Source organism: Arvicola amphibius, chromosome 2 (assembly GCF_903992535.2).
Source record: "Arvicola amphibius chromosome 2, mArvAmp1.2, whole genome shotgun sequence".
Lineage (NCBI taxonomy): Eukaryota > Metazoa > Chordata > Mammalia > Rodentia > Cricetidae > Arvicola > Arvicola amphibius.
In genome coordinates this window covers 29,486,164-29,509,580 of record NC_052048.2, presented here as the reverse complement: position 1 = coordinate 29,509,580, position 23,417 = coordinate 29,486,164, and the positions used below count along the sequence as shown (strand labels likewise).

The 23,417-nt window shown below is 42.1% G+C and overlaps 1 protein-coding gene across 5 annotated transcripts in view; it reads right to left on the bottom strand.

The window, feature by feature from the left end:
• Positions 1-22,161, bottom strand: part of LOC119807015 (ankyrin repeat domain-containing protein 26-like) — a 73,531-nt gene extending 51,370 nt beyond the window's left edge. For 2 of the 5 annotated variants that reach the window (XM_038319151.1, XM_038319153.1), the window contains exons 1-9: positions 21,731-22,161; positions 16,709-16,823; positions 16,379-16,552; positions 13,271-13,377; positions 10,091-10,152; positions 8,227-8,260; positions 3,893-3,965; positions 596-656; positions 352-503 (exon numbers count right to left, since the gene is read on the bottom strand). In XM_038319151.1, the coding sequence (XP_038175079.1) occupies positions 352-503; positions 596-656; positions 3,893-3,965; positions 8,227-8,260; positions 10,091-10,152; positions 13,271-13,377; positions 16,379-16,552; positions 16,709-16,823; positions 21,731-21,975 (1,023 nt within the window). In that variant the 5' untranslated portion in view covers positions 21,976-22,161. Of the gene's footprint in view, positions 1-351; positions 504-595; positions 659-3,892; positions 3,966-8,226; positions 8,261-10,090; positions 10,153-13,270; positions 13,378-16,378; positions 16,553-16,708; positions 16,824-21,730 lie in introns of those variants that run through there. The other 3 variants (XM_038319152.1, XM_038319154.1, XM_038319155.1) reach the window with 3 other exon arrangements.
• Positions 22,162-23,417: the final 1,256 nt, after the last annotated feature.

Genomic DNA, 23,417 nt, shown 5'->3' with positions numbered 1-23,417 from the left:
ACAGTACATGGCCGGCAGACCCGGAGTGCTTTAAGAGCAGCATATGGGGCTGGAGAGAAGGCTCCGCAGGTAAGAGCATCTGCGGTGTTTTAGAGGGCACAGCTATAACTCCCAACACCCTCATGGTAGCTCAGAACCATTTATGTAAGTCCAGGTACAGGACTTACATCCTGTACTGTAGGATTCTGGCTTATATCCACCCATACATGTGACAAAAATGCTCATATAAATAAATCTTAGAGAAAAGAATATGAACCAATAATGATATGAAGAGAGAAAGGATCCCTCCCCCCCAAATCCCATCTAATCAAAAGGGATTCCTGAGCTTTAAAGATAAAAGAATGTACATACCACTGGGTCAGGTGAAGGACAGGACAGAGAAGAGGTCCGGACTCTGGCTGATGTCCCAGGACCAATTTCAACTGCATCTTCATCTTCACTGTTGGAATTACTATTGTCAAACAGGGTACTATTTCCTAGGTTCTCAACGCCACATTTGGTTTCTATTACAGAAAAAAAGAAAAAAGAATACATGAAAATATTTACCTTTAAATGAATGAATAGCACAAGAATAGGCCATCTTCAAATGACTTACGGTTTTTCTTGGACTGCTGAGCAGCTGCCCATAGTTCTGTTAAGTTAATTTTGGGAACATTCTAGAAAAACAAAAATAATTTCAAAAATAACATATAATAAAAATAAAACAATTATGATATTCACTCTTACTATCTGGCTTACTACGAAGAATGTATTTCTGAATCCTTCAGATAGATTTAAATATTAATTCTGCCATTTACTAACCTAGAAACCTCTACTGCATAAAGATCATGGGATAGGAATATAACCAAAATTTTAATTTCCTTAAACCTTAGTATTACATAATTTTTGATAATCTTTAGTGTATTAATGACATGAAAATAACATAGAAAAAAATTTATTCACAATTTAGAGTACTTCTGAAAACATTATCATTTAAAAAATTTAAAATACTTTGAACACACCGCCATGACTTATATTTACATGATTACTCCTAGAGGAAAAACTATGAAGGCTTATTTTTCTGCAGTTCATGGGCAAACAGTGTAAAGTTATTCTACCCTGTGTGCCAAGAAGCAAAATGCAAATTATTATATATATTTAGCTCTTTCTAAGAGAGAAGGGAAAAAAGAAAAATATTTTTTATTGAGAGGCAAAGACTGACAGAGCCACACATAGCAACTAAAGAGACAGATGTGACTAAATATGCCAACAATAAAGAAAGAAGACACTGAAGACATGTGACATGTATTCTGAAGGAAGAGCTTATGCTGGGAATAAGTCATATTAAAAGGGTAAGGGAGGCTGGGCGGTGGTGACACACACCTTTCATCTCAGCACTCAGGGCAGAGGCAGGCAGCTCTCTGTGAGTTCAAGGTCAGCCTGGTCTACAGAGCACAGAGCAAGTTCCAGGACAGGCTCCAAAGGTACAACAGAGAAACCCTGTCTCAAAAACAAAACAAACACCCCACCACCACCAACAAGGTAAGGGAGGGACAGAAAGAGTAAATGAGGGAGGAAAACATAGAATGAGTTTTGATGAAGAAAAGAGAAAAACTTGTCTTAACTAGGGAACTGTTGTTGTGACAGAACACCACGACCAAAGCCAGTTGGGGAGGAAAGGGTTTATTTGGCTTTCCCTTCCAGATCTGTTCATTAAGAAGGAAGTCAGGAGAGAAGCACAGATAGGGTGGAGACTAGAAGGCGGCGCTGATGCACAGGCCGTGGAGGGTGCTGCCTACTGGCTGGCTCCTCATGGCTTTCTCAGACTGCTTTCTTATAGAACCCAGGGATGGCCCCACCTACAATCGACTGGGGCCTCCCCCATTAATCACTAATTTAAAAAATGCTTTATATCCTGATTTTATGGAGGCATTTTCTCAATTGAGGTTTGCTGTGGGACAATGGTCTGTACCCTGTCCACTGTACTTTAATAAAACACTGATTGGCCAGTAGCCAGGCAGGAAGTATAGGTGGGGTGACCAGGCAGGAAGAAGAGCTGGGGCAACGAGAATTCTGGGAAGAGGGAAGTTTCAATCTGCAGTTGTCACAGGGATAGAGAGGAAGCCAGACACAGAGCAAGCAAGATGTGACTGCCCGGCCAAAAAAGGTACCAAGCTACATGGCTAACAGAGACAAGAATTATGGGCTAATATAAGTTATAAGAATTAATTAATAAGAAGCCTGAGCTACTAGGACAACCAGTTTATAATTAATGTAGACCTCTGTGTATTTCTTTGGGACTGAACGGCTGCAGGACTGGGTGGGACAGTAACCTCTGTCAACAGAAATCTCTATCAACAGAGGTTTTCTCCTTTCAGATAACACTGGCCTGTATCAAGTTGACATGAAACTATCCAGCACAACATAAGCCTAAGATTTGTAAAGAAGTATGAGAGCCTTGATTCATAGTACATCCCTACTAAATGATTTGTAATTACATTTTGTAGACATTACTATAAGGAAAAGTTTAATTCTGTTATAAAATAATGTTTATTAGTTAATCATGGTTGTCTAACATCACCTGAGAAATGTAACATCATTATAAGATAAAGTAAATACTGCAAAAAACAATGCCCCATTAATGTCCTACTTGAAGAAAGATTTGCTAATCAAAGTTCAAGGGTAATATATAGCTTCAAAAATATATTTAATCCAATATGGGTAGGCCTCAAAATAAGCTTAGGATATTTTAATCATCTCATTCATAATCGAAATCCACAGTTTCAGGAAGGCAGACATATACTGATGCCTTCTTTCTTTCTCTGATACTTCTTTAATCTGTTTTTGGTTTTGTTTTGTTTTTTTTTTACATGACATTTCCTCAGTGTAGCTCACAAGAATTTATATGTAAATATCAAATGGAAACATGAAGGTGAGCATGTTTTTAGAAATTCAATAGACTTTGTTTTTAATATATGACAGTTCCTCAATACAATGCCCCTGAATTTACACTAAAAGGGAATATAAAGGTAAGCCATATTTCTAGAAATTCAATAGACTTTATTTGGGGTAGAACGTCTACTCCTCAAGTATACAGATAAAAATCGGAGTGAAAAAAGTGAGACAACTCTTTCAACATAGACTGTAATAAACAGATTTAAATTAGTGTATTTTTACAATTTCTGGTATTAGGTAATTTATATGCAGATTAAGAATAGAAAAAGAAAAAAAGATCACCTAAAATCTATATCATATAGCAAGGCAGTGATTGTGCACACCTCTAATCATAGCACTAAGGAAGCAAAGACAGGAGGATCTCTGTGAGTTCGAGACCAGTCTGGTCTACAGACAGAGTTTCAGGATATCCAAGCCTACACAAAGAAACCCTGTCTTGAAAAACAAACAAACCAACAAAAACCAAAAACTCTTATCAAACTAAGAGGTGTCCAAGGAAAAAGAGAAACAGAAACTTCATGCTGTGTGTTTACAGTTTTGAATGTAAAGGTGCCACGGATGGTCCATGATTTACTATACTATCTGGGCCCATCAGAGACTAATTTGGGTATCTTATAAAAGTCACAGTCATATTAATTTACAAATTATATTAAGGTACATTTATGAAAGTAATTTTTATTCAATCTCATGTTTTCTGTACTGCAGGAAGTTTCCCATGATGGAATTTTCCTGTCACTGTGGATTTTCCAGCTCATTCACTTTTCCAGTCTCTACCTCCCGAAGGAGCAGTCTTTGATATTCATCACAATTAAAAAAAATAGCAATTCAATTAGTCATTGTTCAATGAAATGGTTTTCTCTGATTAGTACTCCATATAAAACAGTGATCGATCACCACTAAATTTAAGAGCAAATACTGAACAAAACCAAACCATTATTTTCACAAAACTGCATTTTACCTTGTTATCCAAACTGTAGTCATCCTCATCTGATGAAGGCCAGGAATCAGCAGGATCGGGTATGTGAGAAGACCTTAGGACAATATTCAACAAAAATTCTAAGTTGAGTTTTTAAAAGAAATCTAGGAACAAATCAGTGGCATCATCGGTGTCTGACGTCACTGTTGTCTCCACAGCAGAAGAGAATCTAACAACCCAAAGCATGGATAAACCCCGCCCTCCCTGCTCAAACACTCCGTGTGGAACAAGGAATGGCGGACTTGTACTCAGCCTGGAAGCCTTCACACCAGGTCTGACGGCACAAGCCTACAATCACAAAGCGCATCAGACTGCCACAAGCTGAAGACCAGTCTGGTTTACACGGGAGAGCTGCAGGCTGAGGAGGACCCTAGAGCTTCCAGGACCTTAAAACAGTATAGGGAATCCCAAGAAATACTTAAAGGGTTAAGTACAAACTAATATTGTTGGCAATATATATATTCTAGAGATGAAAACACTAAAAACTATAAAAATCCAATTGTTTTTCCTAAATGGGCCACGTCTTACTTGATTAAGCACACAGAAACTATCAATCCCTTGAAAACCATCATAGGTACTGACATATTGTACCTTTTACTTCCTTATGAAAAACCTACATATCTTTATTCCAACAGGTTTCCTCTCCCAGGTCCCTTTTCTGCAACGCTCAATGGCAATTTTCAACCTTTAAACCTTCGCCTTGCCATCTCCCCTTACCCGCATCCCACCCCGCCCCCAAGTTCCCAATTTTTGCCTGGCAATCTTGACTACTTCCAATATCCAGGAGGATAACTATCTGTTTTGCTTTGGGTTCACCTTCTTATTTATCTTCTCTAGGATCACGAATTATAGGCTCGATGTCCTTTATTTATGGCTAGAAACCAATTATGAGTAAGTACATCCCATGTTCATCTTTTTGGGTCTGGGTTACCTCACTCAGAATAGTGTTTTCTTTCTTTTCTTTTTTTTTTTTTTTTTGGTTTTTCGAGACAGGGTTTCCCTGTAGTTTCTAGAGCCTGTCCTGGAGCTAGCTCTTGTAGACCAGGCTGGCCTCGAACTCAGAGATCCGCCTGCCTCTGCCTCCCGAGTGCTGGGATTAAAGGCGTGCGCCACCACCGCCCGGCCCAGAATAGTGTTTTCTATTTCCATCCATTTGCATGCAAAATTCAAGATGTCATTGTTTTTTATCCCTGAGTAGTACTCTACTATGTATATATTCCACAGTTTCTTCATCCATTCTTCCACTGAAGGGCATCTAGGTTGTTTCTAGGTTCTGGCTATTACAAATAGTGCTGCTATGAACATAGTTGAACAAATGCTTTTGTAATATGATAGGGCATCTCTTGGGTATATTCCCAAGAGTGGAATTGCTGGGTCATGGGGTAGGTTGATCCCAAATTTCCTGAGAAACCGCCACACTGCTTTCCAAAGTGGTTGCACAAGTTTGCATTCCCACCAGCAATGAATGAGTGTACCCCTTACTCCACAACCTCTCCAGCAAAGGCTATCATTGGTGTTTTTGATTTTAGCCAATCTGACAGGTGTAAGATGGTATCTCAAAGTTGTTTTGATTTGCATTTCCCTGATCGCTAAGGAGGAGAGAAAAGTGTGAAGGAGAGGATGGGGAGAGCTTGGGTGAACGGAATGGTTGGGATATAGGAAGGGTGGATATGGGAGCAGGGAAGTATACATCTTAATTAAGGGAGCCATTTTCGGGTTGGCAAGAGACTTGACTCTAGAGGGGTTCCCAGGTATCCAGGGAGATGCCCCCAGCTAGTTCCTTGGGCAGCTGAGGAGAGGGAGTCGGAAAAGGCCAGATCCTATAGCCATACTGATGAATATCTTGCATATCACCATAGAACCTTCATCTGGCGATGGATGGAGATAGAGACAGAGCCACACATTGGTGCACCGGACTGAGCTCTTAAGATCCAAATGAGGAGCAGAAGGAGGGAGAACATGAGCAAGGAAGTCAGGACTGCGAGGGGTGCTCCCACCCACCGAGATGGTGGGGCTGATCTATTCGGAGCTCACCAAGGCCAGCTGGACTGGGACTGAAAAAGCACGGGATAAAACCAGACTCCCTGAACATGGCGGACAATGAAGGCTGCTGAGAAGCCAAGGACAATGACACTGGATTTGGATCCTACTACGCATACTGGCTTTGGGGGGGCCTAGCCTGTTTGGATGCTCACCTTCCTAGACCTGGACTTCCCACATGGCAGGGAACCCTTACTGCTCTTTGGACAGGAGAGGGAGGGGGAATGGAGGGGGGAGGGGGAGGTAAATGGGAGGCGGGGGGGCGGAAATTTTTAATAAAAAAAAAGAAAAAAGAAAGTATGATAAGTATTTTTTAAAAAAAACTTCGCCTTGCGAAGGCACAGATCCTAAAACAAGGAAGGGCTCAAATGCAACAAGCAGCAACTCTGTCTCCCTACGAATAACATCGCTATCACCTGCCACCAACCCGGAAAGAGCTCATGACTGACTGTGCTTCTGGTTAATTCTGCGGTGGCCCACCTATAAGGCCATCAGTGAGCCGGGAAGAGGCACAGAGGAGGGGACACATGCACTTCCAGGCTGCTGGTACTGAGGGGCCCTGTATTACCTTCTGTGAGTGGGGGTGATGGCAGATGTGGAGCCACATTCCTGCCTGCTGAAGGAAGGACTACCCAGGAGCTCAAACTAGGTCTAACAATTTTCAGCAGAAACGTTCTAAGTTTCCTTAAGATGAAATTCTAGAGGTTTTTACTTTGTCTGAAGAGTGTCAGGAATAGTTAGCTGACAAAAAGAAAATGGGAAAGAAGAATTTATTTTATTTGAGAAAAATTAGTTATGAAAATTAAATACAAGTTAAAAACAGTTAAAGAAATAAGAGATGAACTAGGAGATGATACAGCAGTTAAAAGCGTTCAGCTATGCAAGTGTAACGACCAGAACCAGGATCTCCAGAAATCCACATAAATGCCAGAGGGGCATAGCGGCCCATCTGTAACTACAGCCTCAGAAAGTAGAAACAGGATCCCGAAAGCAACTCGGCTTACAGGACCAGACATAATGGCGAGTTCAGGTTTAAATCTGAGACCCCGCTTCAATGAATACAGTTGAAGAGCAATCAAGGACAATTCCCATTATCAACCTCAAGCCTTCTCAATATATCCCACCCCTAAAATCATGTCTCTGTGTCTGTCTCTCTCTCGCTCAGAAATCTGTAAGTTGAAAATCAATTTAAAGCATTGTCTAGGACTGACATTTAGAGAGGGCTCATCTAGGATGCACAGAGCCCTGCATTCATACTCCAGTATGGTATAAAACTGGTCATGGTGGTTCATACCTATAATCCAAACACTCAGGAGATGGGGGCAGGAAGATCAGAAGTTGAAGGACATCCTTGACTATATAGCAAGTTTGAGGACAACCTGGACTATATGCGACTCATTTCAAATAAATAAAACAGTATTTTTATAACCCTGCAAATAGATCCAAATGTAATTAATACAACGTAGTCTGCATACTATTCTTCCTTCCAGTCTGAGTTCCTCTCCAGAGCTTGCCTGGTTTGGAATGTCTGTGGTCCTACAGTCATAGCTGGATAAGAGCTATCCTAAAATCTCTGAAGGTTGAAAACAAGGCATAGCTTGCCACTCCAACTGTCAAAATGATTAGGGCAAACTCTAGGAATATAACTACTTCTAAGGAAGACTTTTGACCAAAGTTAACATAACCGAATTTGACTTTCTAAACTAACTTGTCCAGTGTTGTACAGGCCCCTATCAATCTACGCAGAGGGGCAGCAGACTGTATTTGGGAGTTGAAGAGATGGCTCAGCAATTAAGAACACTGGAAGCTTCTCCAAAGGAGCCAAGTTTGGTTTCCAGCACTCACATGGCAGCTCACAACCACCTGTGACCCCAGTTCCAGGGAATCTGATCCCCTCTTCTGGTCTCCATGGATACCAAGCACACACATGGGGCACAGACCTACATGCAGGTAAAACACTCATAAACATAAAGTAATAATTTTAAAAACAGCATAAATAAATAAACTTTTTTTAAAAAAGACAGACAACTAAATCATAGGTAAGGTACCAATAAACCATGAGATCATAGGCTAAGTAACCCTTCTGAGTGACTGCTGCCTAATGAGTCAGAAGGAAAGCAGAATGTGGGTATGGGGGTTAACAACAGCAGATACTGTGCAAAACTCTTGCGACTACTGTAAGAAATAAGCGTTAATCACACCATACAATATACTTATCTGCTCACAGCAGAACACTTAACAAATCTTAGTTTCTAATGTTATATATTCCTACCTACCTGCTTAAAGATTCATCTTCAGAACCATTATCCACTGTTGAAGAAAAATAAAAAGTACATTTTAAATTAACAATAGAAAAATCTAAATTAATAGTTGTTAACAATATTAAGCTTTCTCTTTGGTACCACACCTAGAGGCTATCCTACAATGAATACTAATACTACTACTGATTAGGTAATTAATTCATTAAGAATGCTTGTCCCTCCTTTGTATTCATAAAATCCAAGAAAGAACAGAATGTATACAAATCCGATACCGAAAGGAAAACTGCCAGGATATGCCCACAGTCCTAACTGAACACTACCAGAGTGTCAGCAGATGGCACAATTAGCAGGATCCACATCACATGCAGGGCTTCTCTGGACAAACAGCACTGGGAACAATTGCAGGAGCACAGTTATTTTGTTGTGATGTAGTACGGCTTTCCCAGGTTTTTAGTCAATTCTGCAGTTGAGGATAAAAGATCGTGGTACGAAGAAGCACAATCTAGGAGTGCTGTGCAATTTCCAGTAAGCATCTGATCTTTTTTTAATGTATAAAAATAAGGCTATTAACTCAAGCTTTCAGAATGTGACAATTGTCTTTCCCTGGTAAAAAGAAAAATAAATCTCATCCCGTGCAAAGTATAAATTAAACAAAATAATCAGCGTCTTGGCATTTCCCATGATACTACACATGCCAAGTCTGACGCTTTGTTCAGTGGTAGAGCACCTGCCCTACAAAACAGAACAAGATGGGCCTGGTGGTGTGGTGGAAGCAAGGGTACCTTAAATGACTATATTCAATCACCTTAATACCGAACTTAATGTTTCAAACACCAGGAAACTCATTCACTGTATTATTCCAACCATACAACTATGCAGAAAAAAGTATAATTATGAAGACAGTAAAAAGAGCAGTGGCTGCCAGGGGGTGGATGCTGGGAGAGAGAAACAGTAGCAGTGCAGGGAATATTTAGGACAATGGAATTATTCTGATTGTGATGCTACAGTGGTGATTACACATCATACACTGGCCTACAGCCATAGGATGCACAAGACTAAGAGTGAAGTCTCGTTTACACTAGACACGCTGGAGTAGCAATGATGTGCCAGTGAGGGCTAGCAGTTCCAGCAGGTGTGCCCACTACTCAGGTAGTGACAACGCGAGCGAGAGGCTATGTATGCGTGGGAGTCACAGGCTACAGGGAATTCTGTTCCTTCCTGTTAATTTTGCTGTGAACCTAAAAGTTCCTCAAACTAAAGGTTCCATTCTTAGCACAAGCGCATGCACACACATACAAATGCACATACACGGGGGAAAAAAGTAGTTATTTATCATTTAAAAAAAAATAGCAAGCCTACTACGAAAAGAAGGAATACCGGTATCCTCTTCTAAACTGAAGACTCTGAAAACACCCAGAACAATTTTAATTCCACACCGAGCGGAGAAATTGGTAAAAATCAGTGAAAACATAGTGTACCTACTTCTAGTTGTCATACTTTATTAGTGACTCCAACAACTAGATAACATTCTCTTAATAAGTGCAAGCTATTTGCTATACAATCCATTCTGATGCTAAGTGCAACCTGCCGCAATGTGGGTGGGGGAAAGACCAGCATAATAATTGAAAATCATTTTCCCAGTGGATTTCAGGGACCAACACTAAATGATCTAATTTTTCAGGAATAGTTTTAGCCTGCAAATTTCCTTTAACTAATTTCTTAAATAATCCTCACTTCTAGACTGAGAATAAAGGAAAAAGTACAAAGGTCACTTACATGATTTTTTGTTTAGACTGCTCTTCTGGGGTCTAAACTCTCTGAACTGCACATGTTCACCCAGGGAAGGCCACAAAGAGAGACTCTGCGTGAGGAATCTTACCTGGATTGCTATTTTCAGAATTTTTTTGTCTCTTCCCATCATATTCAAATATTTGTCTGTTGCTACATTAAAAAAATGACAAAAATTACTACTTTAATCCTGAAAAGCACAATTACTAAATATATTAATTAAATTCATAATGTTATTACAAACAAAATCAGAGCTAATGTCAAAACCATATCCCAAATGTTGAAGTTCTTCAAGCTTTTGAGTGTGCTTCCAATAAAAAAAAAAAAAAAAAAAAAAAAAAAAAAACAGGTGAAATGGTGAAGAACTGAAGGCAGAATGTATAGTGATGTTTTATTTATGTTTTAATAACTGAAGCTTGCCTAAAGATCAGAAGGGCAAAGCTAAACCATTAGGGGTCAGGCAGTGGTGGCACACACATTTAATCCCAGGATTTGGGAGATCAGAGGCAGAAGGATCTCTGAGTTCAAGGCTACCCGGGCTACACAAGATCAATGTAGAAACAAATCCAGGTGGTGGTACCTCACACCTTTACTTCCAATACTAAGGGTTTAATCCCAGCACTAGAGGGAAAATAAAATGAGAGGAGAGAGAGGCTTAGTCTACTTAGTCTGAGGTCGCCCAGCCTTGGTGGAGGTAAGACTTCTCCAGTGACTTGGCTGCCTTGCTTTTCTGGTTTTCAGGTTGAAACCCAGTATCTGTCCCTGGGATTTTATTATTCGTGCTACAAGGATGGAAAGTACTCTCAGCACAGAGTCCCAGCTCCCAGCCCTGGAGGCAACAGTTAACTCTTAGGCAGCACATTCTCTTAGGCTCAATGCCCCCTTTCAAATATTATGGAATGTAGTACTTTTGGTTACTAAGTTCCTCTGAAGATCCATAGAGAAAATATAAATACATGCTAAGCTATTCTGGAGTTCTAAGCAGAATCTAAATGAGTATGTGTGTGTGTGTGTGTGTGTGTGTGTGTGTGTGTGTTCACAGGTTCTAATACAAAATACTAAGGTTTACCTTGATCATTAGCACTTCAGTTCTTTGTGGCTGTTTGTGCCAAGTCAGCTACACAGTAAATTGAACTAAATGTACTAGCAAACATCTCATTAAATTAGGTAAATGCTTCCTGTGACTGAACTAATAAATCACACCAAGGACAGAAAACATAAAAATTAAGACTTGGTTTGGGCACTATTCCCTGTCTGTCTACGCCAACTCTGAACCAGTAGTTCTCTCTTAAACAATGCTTAATTTCTACATTTATCTCTAACAGGTGTGGAAGACAAACTGTTATATGTGGTTGGGCATGAGGAGGACCTGGGTCCTGGAGGAGTGTAATCTTCCTCAATTTAGAGATGTCTGCTGAAAAGCTTCCTTTTTATCCATCTTTGAAACACTTTGAAAAGCTAAGGCAGATCCGGGAGCTTTCTGGCCAGCCGGCCTGGTCCAAAAGGTGAGCTTCTGGTTTATCACTCTCCACACTACTCCTTTAAAACAGGCTCTTTCACCAAAACAGAAGTGCTTTTGGCTCGTTAGCCAAAGCCCTTTAGGCTAGGCAGGCTGGCCAGGAAGGCCCTAGGATCTGCCTGCCTCTACCTGTCTAAGCTAGGGTTACAGACACACACAGCCTCGCCTGGCCATTTACACAGGGGCTGGAGATCCTAACTACGATGCTCCTGCTGGCACAGCAGGCACTCTTCCCCACCGGGCCATCTCCTCGGCCCTGGTATAATCCAAAGGGTGCATTATCCTCCGTTCCATATGACAAAGCTAGGAGTTAAGCTTAGTAATATGTGAATCTAAAACTATCTGCACATGTATGTATCATTCCCATTATTACCCACCAATGACTTATTTTCACTAAAGAAAAAGATTAACCATTTCAGGTTCTCCCTTTCCCTCTGCTTGAGCTAATTAAAAAATGTTAGCCTATTAGAAACAAAAGAGGAAAAAATGAACAGCGTGTAATGACGATCAGACACTTGGCAGCCTAACGTCAACATTCTCCACAAAAGTAAGTGAAGACAAAAAAATGCAAAGAAGCCAGGTGGTGGTGGCGCATGCCTTTAATCCCAGCACTTGGGAGGCAGAGGCAGGCGGATCTCTGTGAGTTCGAGACCAGCCTGGTCTACAAGAGCTAGTTCCAGGACAGGCTCTAAAGCTGCAGAGAAACCCTGTCTCGAAAAACCAAAAAAAAAAAAAAGCAAAGAAGGAATAATCTGCAACTTCTACTTAGACTCAGCTTCTACTTAAAAGGAATATATAAGTAATTAAGAATTCGGTGCTGACTCTGAAAGCAAACTAAAGGTTTGCAGAACTAACAATTGTGAAATTGGTATAGCTAATATCAGATTGGGTTATCCCACTAACAACTGCTTGTTTACCTAACTAATGTGGGTATTGATGTTTTCAACATCTTAATAATTAAGTTAATCTTCTTAATTTGTATTTGAATGGTTGTTAACATGCCACAACATCAATTTTTGCTTGTTTGTTTAGTGTGTGTGGTATATGCATACATGTGTGTCGTGTGTGGGGTATGGTGTATGTGCGCATGTATGTGATGTATGCACATGTGTGTATGGTGTGCGGTGTATCAATACATGTGTGGGTGGTATATGGTGTGTGCATACACGTGTGTGGTATATGCACGTGTGTGCATGTGTGATATGTGGTGTATGTGTATGTGCGTGTGGCATATGCAAACATGTGTGTGTAGTGTATGTTGTGTGTATATGTGTGTGGTGCATGGTGCATGAGTACATGTGTATTGTGTGTGATGTATGGTGTATGTGTACGTGTATTTGGTGTATGCATGTGTATGTGTGGTGTATGAGTACATGTGTGTGTGGTATATGGTGTATTTGCACACATATGTGGTGTATGCACATGTGTGTGTGGTGAATTAGTACATGTGGTTATAGTATATGCGTACATGTGTGTATGGTATGTGGTGCATATGTACATGTGCAGGTGTGCACACATGCAAAGACCAGAGGAGGATATTAGATGTCTTCCTCTATCATGCTCCACACTGAATATGAACTCCCCGAATCCGCCTTGGCTGGCACGCTTTTCTCCACTCCCCATCATTTGGGTTCTAAGCATGCATGGCCATGCCTGGTTTTCCATGAGTGTTAGGGATTTAGACACAGAGCAAGCACTCTCAAAAGTCATTCCCCAGCCCCAACTGCTTCTTGAAAGAACAAACTACTGTACCTTCCCAGCTGATCAACTGCATGACAACTGGTTTTTTTCTTTACTAAAAATTCCACAATATGCTGTTTATTTTCCTTTACAGCAAGTAACAGAGGTGTGAGGTCATCCTGCAAGACATTAAGAGCAATGTGTAATTCACAAAGTGCTGACTTTTCAACCGCACAGTGCTTAGGAATCATGTGAGTGCAATCCAGCTAAGCCCGCATCTCTTGAGGGCAAGTGATGCTGTCTCTTCTGTGCTCTAAAAGGACTACAACTTTTAAATCTCACTGAATTACAGAGCAAAATGACTATTTAATAAACTGCACAGCAGTGTGGGACATGCTAGTAGTGAAGGAAATCTCCAACTTTGTTCGGTCATTATTTGAAAATATTTTCCTTGTGGCAAACAATAACACTGAAGGAGGAAGTCAGGGAAGTGGGCTCAAAAGCTTTGCAAGACGGTGAAGTTCCCACTAGGCCAGCAGCGCTCACCCTGTGGGTTGTGACCCCTTTGGGGTTGCATATCAGAGAGACATTTATATGATGATTCATCACAGTGGCAAAATTATAGTAGCAATGAAATAATTTATGGCTGGGTCACCACAACATGAGAAACTGTATTACAGGATGGGAATCACTGCCCTGGGCTATGCAAACTTGCTGCTTCTCATCTGTTTATCATGCCAGGATCCTAGAATCCAATGTCTGATGTTCCTGCTCCAGGGAGTCACAAAGGAAATGGCAGAGACGCAAATGAACATTCATTGCGTATGAAGACATGATCTGTGGGTTTTCTCTTATCACCTGAAGGAATGCTGTTCCCGTTAGACAGCGCAGGAGGGAGGGTCTTGCCTTGGAAGATCCTGGACACCTGCTCACATCCACTGGCTTTCATTTGTTTTCACTCTGGTGTCATTTTAATTGAGACTCATGTTTTTTATTTCTGCTTTTAATTTTAGGCAAAATATAAATCAACAGTAGAAATAGAACGCTTATGAACCAGTGGAGTGGACAAAGATGCTAAAATGAACACTAACGGCAAGAATAATCTGTTCAATGAAATTATAGCAACAAAAATCCTAAGTCTAAAAAAAGAAGAGTCCAAAAACAAAAGGCATCAATGACATGACAAGAGAAGACCTGCCCCATGACCTATAACAGTCAAGATATCAAAACACGAAGAAAACAAACAATATGAAAAGTCGTATGGGAAAAACACCAACTGACTTCCAAAAGGAAACATGTCAGATCTCTCATCAATAGTCTTCAAGCCAGGAGAGCAGTATGCATATCAGGAACGATTATTTCAAGCCCTGGAAGTAAGGAACTGCTAACTAGACTGCTCTATCCAGCAAGGCTGTCATTTATAATAGACAGAGAAATAAGAACACTTCAGGACAAGCACACACTAGGCAATCCACAACAAGCAAGCCACCACTGTAAAACTTTCTTATAAGAGGCTGGCAAGGTGGCTCAGTGGGTAAAAGTACTTGCCATGCACGCCTGGAGACCTGATCCCACTGTGGGAAGAGAAAATGGACTCCCACAATTCCTTGAGAGGAACAGACGGACAGGAGAACTATCACAGCCAAAACAGCAGAACAGAAGACTCGTAAGATTAACAGTGACAGATAACAGAACAAGCAGCAATCTGATCATAGAAAAACTAACAGAATTACAACAGACATAAAATGTCAGATTTTGACAACAATAATAGTGGGTGACTTTAACACCCTGCTCTAATCTTTTTTTTTTTTTTTTTTTTTTTTTTTGGTTTTTCGAGACAGGGTTTCTCTGCAGCTTTTTTTAGAGCCTGTCCTGGAACTAGCTCTTGTAGACCAGGCTGGTCTCGAACTCACAGAGATCCGCCTGCCTCTGCCTCCCGAGTGCTGGGATTAAAGGCGTGCGCCACCACCGCCCGGCCCCTGCTCTAATCTTTAGATAGATCATTTTCACTAAAAATCACAAAGGAAACTTCAGAGTTAAAGTACACCATGGCTCAAATGCACTTAACGCATCTCCGCAGACGATTTCCCACAACTGATATGGAATACGCATTCTTCACGCAGCCTATGCAAACTTCTCTAAAACAGACCACATTCTAGACCAAATCAAGTCTAACAATAAAAAAGATAATTTCTTGTATGGTCACAGTGAAATAAAACAGAAATCAAAAGCAAGGAAACTACACAAATATCTGGAGACTGGAGAAACTGGCAGGTGGGGGGCGGTGGATTGGGAAACTGGCAGGTGGGGGGGGGGGGGATTAAGTTCCTAGAATCAAATGTAAAAGGAAACCAAATTCACCAACCCTTTGGGACACTGAAGGAAGTTCCAAGAGGAGCACTAACAGCTTTGAGGGCTTACGTTGAAAATCAGAGCGCTCTCAAACAAATAACCTAGCAATGCACTTCACAGTCTTAGAAAAGCAAGAACACTCTAGACAAGGATAAGAGGCGTTGGGTCCCTGGAACAGGAGTTATGGGTGTGAGCCACCGTGTGGTGTGGGAGCAGAGCTTGGGTCCTTCGTAAGGCAATGACTGCACTTCATCTCTGAGCCATCTCTCCACCCCTAAAACATCTGATTTTTCGAAAGGTTAAAAATGCAGTTGTCTGAGTGGGGGTGGGGGGGATGGGTCAGCAGGTAAAGGCTCTTATTGCCAAGTCTGTCAATCCAAGTTCAACCCTGAGACCCACAAGGTAGAAGGAGAAAAGTAACTCCCTAAAGTTGTCCTCTGATCTCCACAAGCCTGCTGTGGCACACACACACACACACACACACACACACACACACACACACACACCTCCTACACCCACAAATAAATAAATAAAATAAGAAGAAAATGAGGAAATGGTTTAATTAGTGATTAAATACTGATACTGATTGAGGGCTCTTTTCATCACAATGAAAGTACCCTTAAGGGGGCAATTATATTCAAACTTAGATTCCACCACCGGTTTAAAACACTGATTAGATCTAGAGTCCTCATGCTCTAATCATTTCTATAAATATCCTCACAAAAATACACAGAAGAGTGTTTTCTCAATCTATCTGATCATAGTGATATCACAATATGTCACTGGTAAACGTACTTTGATGATTAGGAAATAAAATCAGTATTATACCTTGTTTTTGGCTTCCATATTTGCATCGTGTGCAAGCAGTTTGGCTACTATGGATGTGTTCTCGCTGAGGACGGCATAGTGGAGGGCCGTGTTGCCGCTGCCATCCATCACATCCGGATTGGCACCGTGCTCCAGCAGGATAGTGGCACATTCTTCTTCTTGGCACTGTACGGCCTGTTGTTATTGCATCAAGAAACAGATAGTTTAGGAGTTCAAAATAAGCACGTTCTAGGTTTTACTTATTGCTGTATTCAAATGAAATTGATTTCTCTTTGTCCGAAGCACTTAAACCAAATCCCTCTCAGTCTGACCCGCTGGTCGCTATGTCACCTTAATGAGCGCCGTGCTGCTCTCGCCGTCACAGGCGTCAATCTCACATTTCCTCTCTACTAAGAGAGTCACCACTTCTGGATGGCCGTAAGCACAGGCAAGATGTAGCGCCGTTCTGTGAAAACGGGAGCAATTTATAGTAAATTACAGAGCACGGTCTAAAAGCGTATCCCCCGTAATGTGATGCCTCCTCTTTCCAAGCGAACAATTCTCTTCTGGGAGCAGCCCGTTCACAGACAACCTACTGGATTTGTGTGTGTGGCTGCAGGGAAGCCCCAAGTCTCATGCTAAGTAAACAATTACTGAGCGAGGTTCCTAGCCCAGAGCAGCCAATGTGCAAAGAAGTACAGCCTTTGGATTGAGCTTGACTTGGGTACCAATACTCTTTAAGGTCTGCTATTTATCAGCCATCACTTAGCCTTTCTCTACCTCAATTTTCCCACCCGTGAAATGGGCAAAGGCATTTGACACAGCTTCATGACCCAAGTCCACTCCCTAAATCCCAAGTTAAAAGGAGAACTGATGCCTGAAAGTTGTCACCTGGCCTCCACATGCACAGCACGTGTGCACACACGCAAACACCCCCCACATTAATATCAAATTAAATAAAACCTTAAAAATAGTAAGTTGTCTCACGGGATGCCATTGTGATATTTAAACAAGAATCTATACAGAGTGTCTAAAATGCTTTCTAACTCGTGCACCGTAATAACAGTTATTTTAACTATTTCTATTATTTTACAAAGACAACATTGCAATAACACAAAATAACACAATGACACCTGTTGGGGCAGCTGGCCCAATCCCTGCGTTCAGGGGCGTGGCTGCTCCAGCAGGGTAGCATTCCCCTTAAATAGGATTGGGGAGCCGGAAGGTGCCCGTTCGTTTGCGCTGCCCTGCGCTCACCTTCGGCTTCACTGGACCCTTGGTTCTGTAAGTTCCCTTATCTCCCCTTATATTAAAATTGAATAATTATAAAAGGACTATTTTTGGTTATTTCCAATCTTCGCCGCATCAGACACCTACTTAGACAAAATGTTTAATCCCAGCACTTAGGAGGCAGCGGCAGGTAGATCTCTAAGTTTGAGGCCTGCCTGGTCTACAGAGTGAGTTCTAGGACAACCACGGCCACACGGAGAAACCCTGTCTAGAAAAACCGAAAAGCATATGATTCTCTGTAGTTAAGGCTTGTGCTGGTCTCCTAGCAGACCTGAGTTTAGTTCTACACCTACGTTAGGCTGTTCACAACAACCTGTAACTCTAGCTCCGGGTATCTGGCACCCTTTCTGCCCCTGCAGGTACTAGTACACATGTGATGCACACACACACACACACACACACACACACACTTGCACATGCCACACACACAGAATATTTAAAAAGAAAAACAGGATGACAGTCCTGGCCATGGGGCAAGCCCACAGTTCATGTCTGTTTCAAATCTGTGTGGGAGTGGGGAGTGAGGAGTGGGGTATGGCAGTGATTGCTCCAGGGAGACAGGCCAGCACTGAAGAAAAAAAAAATCTATCTTGTTGCCTCCCATTTCTTTGAGTGATACAACCAGGTTCCATCTTGAGCGTGGGCCGATTGTTTGAGACTGGGCTACTCTGGTTATCTGAAAACAAGAAGCAGTTACAAACCAGGGAGCCTGAGGTCATGAAGCCACAGGGTCTGGGTAGTAGACAGTCACAGGATAGGCAGAGATAGAAGGTAAATAAATCCCTATTGCTAAAGACACCATGTACTTCAGACATAGGGTCCAGAGGCCCCTGAGCTGGAACTGACCTGAATACCTCCTCCCCAAGGACTAGCTTTTATGGTCCCAGGAGGAGCCACGTCAGCTTCCAAAGGAGAGAAGCAACCAACAGTCCTACCCAGTTCTGATGGCTGTGAAGCACAGCATGGAACTAGACCCCTAAGTGTGCAGCAGTGGCATGCACACCTTGACAGTAACCAAGAGCTCACTAATCGGATTTCAGGCCCATTCAACAAGAGGGAAACCACGCCTGGTACTGGAAATCTCGCCAACTAGATTTAGTTTACTAGTGATTCTGGTAGTGATCATGGATCCTGAGTGACGTCATGGATCCTGGAGAAGACCCTACAACCACTGCTTTGCTAAACCAGCACAATCCCTAACCACATTCGAGATATTCGTCCTTAAACCCACAGGTAAGTGTAGGCCTCACCTCTCATCAAGAATTCTCTTTGGAACAGACCACTATATAAAACAACAACCAGCCAAAATGCAGAGTTGTGGAGTCCAGTCCCAATGCATACCTCTACAAAAGAACTGTTTCATCGCAGAGGAGGGGTAAAAAAAGATTTTAAGAGCCAAAGGAACAGGGAGCTTTGTTATGGTTTAGATTAAAATGGCGCCGTTCCCCAAGGGGCCTGCAGGCCACAAGGGGCAGCAAGTCCCAGGCAGGTAGCTGAGCGGAGGTGAGAACCACTTAGCAGGTAAGAGACAGAGATGTGCCATGCAGAGAAAGTGGGTATTTTTTTAGTGAGTTATGGAGGGGAAAGGAAAAGAGGGGAAGGGGAGAAGGGAAAAGAGCAGAAAGAGAGGCAGAGAGAGAAAGAGAAAGGGGGGCGAGGGAGGAGAAGAGAGGCAGAAACTGCCTCTTCAGGAGAAAGATGGAAAAGGAGCTCAGGCTGCAAGCAGAAGGAAGGTGTGTGTGTGTGTGTGTGTGTGTAAGGGGGGGGCTTGTCTCCCAGAAATGTCAGAAGCTATCTGCACCCATAGAGTCTCACCAATATGTCTGGCCAAATGAGAACTGAACAAGGGCAACACCGATGGACATGTCAAAGCGGATGGGGAAGAGCCTGTGGGCTTTCAACCCTACACAAAGAACTACAGGCAACTGAGGAAAGCTGGGAGCAGGAGGCGGGGGGGGGGGGGGATCTTCCCCAAGGAAGAGCACACAGATTTGTTATCCAATACTAAATGGTCAGCCCCAAATACATACATATGAATAACATCATACAGACTGAGCAGGCTATACTTAGGAATACATATGTATACATATACAAATATGCATGTAACAACAATTAATGAAAAGACAAGGCCACGAATTTGAAGTAGAGCAAGTGAGGTTATATGGGAGCATTTGGATGGAGGAAAGGGAAGTGGGAAATGATGTGATTATAATTGAAAAAATCAGTAACTTTTATTCTTTATCATATTTTAAATATATTGTGGTTAAGACAGAGCATACCTTATGTGTGTATATGTATAATCAAACTGACATCTTCTTACTTGATGTGCCATCTTCCCATGTTAATCCGTATCTACATCTACACTACCTTCAGGGGTCATATATTCCTAATGGATGCATTGCAATTTACTTATGAAATACATTTTCCAGCTTCTTCTTAATACATTGCTATTTCAAGCAGTGCCAAGAAAGAGAAATTGCCTCCTTATTTTCCAAATATACTTTAGGGACAGAAACATGTTTAAAGTGGAGCAGACTGTTTACTGCCAGTTTGCCTGTTTGAAAAGTCTTAAGCAGAAGTTGCACCGTCCTTCACTCTCATCCAGTGAGCCCCTGAAAAGTGACATTTCATTTCTCTCTTGACTTACTTTCCTGCTCTTACCACGGACGCAGAATATTTTTCTAATGTCCATAGATTACTTATGGATCTACAAAAAGAAAAAAAAAGGAAGGAGGGAAGGAAAGAAAGAAAGAAAGAAAGAAAGAAAGAAAGAAAGAAAGAAAGAAAACTCCAACAACTTTATGTAAATTAAATTAAGAGTTCAGGGGCTAGGAATCCAGCTCAATTCCAGAGAACTTGCCTGACATTTGCAAGGCCATGTGTTTGATCCCCAGCAAAAATACACAAATTACTAAATTTTTAAAACAAGAGTTCAAATTTTTCCTAACTGAGTTAAAAAAATTATAAGATGAATATGATTTTCATGTCATATTCTCATACACACACACACACACACACACACACACACACTGTGAATGCTTTGCAAGTATACAGTTGCTTTATCCTCGCTGTGTTTAGTCAGTTCTTGAGAATGCTCCATTTCAGGCTTTTACAGAGCTCAATGGTAGACTGTATCCTGAGCATACACCACGACCTGCATTCAGTCCCCAACACACACAGACACAGGCAAACATACGTGACGCAGTGGTTTTGTAGTCATTCTTAGTCTTACTTGTTTTGGTACTTTTCTCATTATGTTTTATTAACGTTTAAATTATAATCTATCAGGAATTTATTTTAGTGACATAAAGCTGTAGCTAGTTTTCTCCAAACAAGTTAACAAGCATTTTATTCATGAACGACATTTCCTACTAATAGGGGTGTTGCCAGAATCAATTTCTAAATTCTTACAGATATTCAGTTGGGTACTTCTAGGTTTTCTATTCTGCTCTATTCACTGACGTGTCTCTTGGCTGCCAGTAAATGACCGATGTGTGAACTAATGCTAGGTTTTGATACTTGAGAAAGGTTTTTTTTCCTAGTCTCATAACAAAATCAAAAGCAGCATGAGAAACTCAAAATTGTTAAAACGATGATATTCTTATTTGGCTTATGTAAAATTGATAAGGATACGGAGTTCACATTCTGGGAACAATTTTCCCACTTCAAAATGCAGCAAAAAAACATAGTCACACAGGTATGTGTTGATATGTTATTGGATATTACTGGAAGAGTCAACAGAAACATTTCTCCTATTATGTATTTTTTACAATGTAAAACATTTTTAAATGTGCGCAAAAAATTAAATTGTTTCGTTAACGCACTTTACACAGCTAATAAAGGGTACTGTAAGTGGATCAGAAGCCAGCTAGAGTGTTTTCTATTGTAGTCTTTGCTGCTCATACAGGGGCAGGTCCCAGACCCCACAGAGGCTCGGGCATCCAAATGCAAGGTAAGAAGAGTCAAGCTTCCTTAGTGACAGCCAGCAGCCTCTGTCCCTGCCTTCGAGCCCCCAGCCAGACAAGGTGCGTGCTCCGCCACCAGCCACGTCCCGCCCCACTAGCTAGGGGCCCTATTTATTACCTGTCCTTCTTGTCTCTATCGTTCACGCCACTTTTCCCAAGGATAAGGATATGCTGTACTTTGGCTACATCACCCACGCTTGCAGCCTTGTGGATCTTGCCCATATCCTTGTCGTGAATGTGGTACCTGGGCATGTGGGCGCCACGAGCACTCTCACGCCCAAAGCCCACGGAGTTGTTCCGCGGGCGAGCAGGGGGGCCCAACGGCGACGGGCCCTTACTTCTGAAGCCAAAAATCTTCTTCATGGCAAAGGGGTACGCCCCTCACAGGCACCTTCTCCGCGCGGGACTTCGGCTGCCTCCACAACGCAGCCCTAGCGTCTACTGAAAAGCCAGCCAAGTTTCAAGGAGTCCCAGCAGGAAAGTCATGGCTCGGCAGGGTTTTAAAGCACGATAATCGCCAAGCAAAGCAGCAAACTAGCAACCCGCGCCGTCTAGTCCCCGCGCACGCGCATACTGGCCCGGCCCGGCCTGTGCCCAGCACGCACGCGCAGAGCCAGGCCCCGCCCTCTGTTCTTCCCGGAGGTCAAGCCCCTGCCTAGTGGGTTCTCTAGCCTTGGGCTTTCGCAAGAAGTTGGCGGCGACTTCCGGAGCAGCGCAGGTCTACTCTCAGCTAGTGGGGCGAGCCGGCCAGCCTAGGCTTCGGGATCGCCGCAGGGCGCCAACAGGGATCGGAGCGAGGACCCAGCACTCTGGGCTTCCTGGGTGTCTGCAGAAGAGCCCAGAGGATCGGAGCGAGGACCCAGCACTCTGGGCTTCCTGGGTGTCTGCAGAAGAGCCCAGAACCTTCTTGACCCGCTGGAGGCCTGCTTCCCTGCTTAGCTTTGTTTGGCCGTGTGTTTCAGTGGCAGTTATAAGGTCCTTGGGGGGGGGGGGGGGGGGGGGGGGGGGGGCAGGCAGGCGACTCTTTTAACTGAACCTGGGCAGTAACCCAAAAGTGGACCAAACTACAGGCAGCATGGATGGAATTATGGCATGAGAGACGAAGGAAAGAGGTTTTTTTTTTGTTTGTTTTTTTTTGTTTGTTTGTTTTTTGTCAAGCTAATCCGCTAAATATTTGGGAATTAGTGAAATAATGGTTGTGTTTCATAGTCAATGTATGAATTATACAAACTGATAGCAGGTAAAGATGTTTGCATTTGGGGCCTGAATGTGACCTTAGTTTTTGGTTTTGGACTTGGAAAAAATAATTCATAGTAAACAGTTTTCCCAATGGAAATATCTGCTTTGACATTTTAAAGTCCTAATAATTTTGTCAATCTAGAAACACAGCTCATCTCAAAAGATGTGGTAGCTAGTCTTGGGTCAACTTGACACACAAACTAGAGTCATCGAAGAGGACTGTCTGTCTACTCCACCTATTTTAAATTCTGCCCTATCAAAAAGCCAAGGCATTTTCTTTATTAACCAATGAAAGTAACAAATAGACAGAAGACCCACCTACTTCAGAATTCTAATTTTAAGCCATGGTGATCCGATAAGATATATGGAGTTATTTCAATTTTTTGTTATCTGTCGAGGTTTACTTTGTTACATAGTATGTGGTCAATTATAGAAATGGTTCCATGAGGTGCTGAGAAGGTATATAAGAGAAACATTACTGCAACGGTCTGTCCTGTCTCTTTAAGAGACAGCCATGCCTCCAATGCCCCTCAAACCCCCCCTCCCCCCACGCTGATCTGCCTATC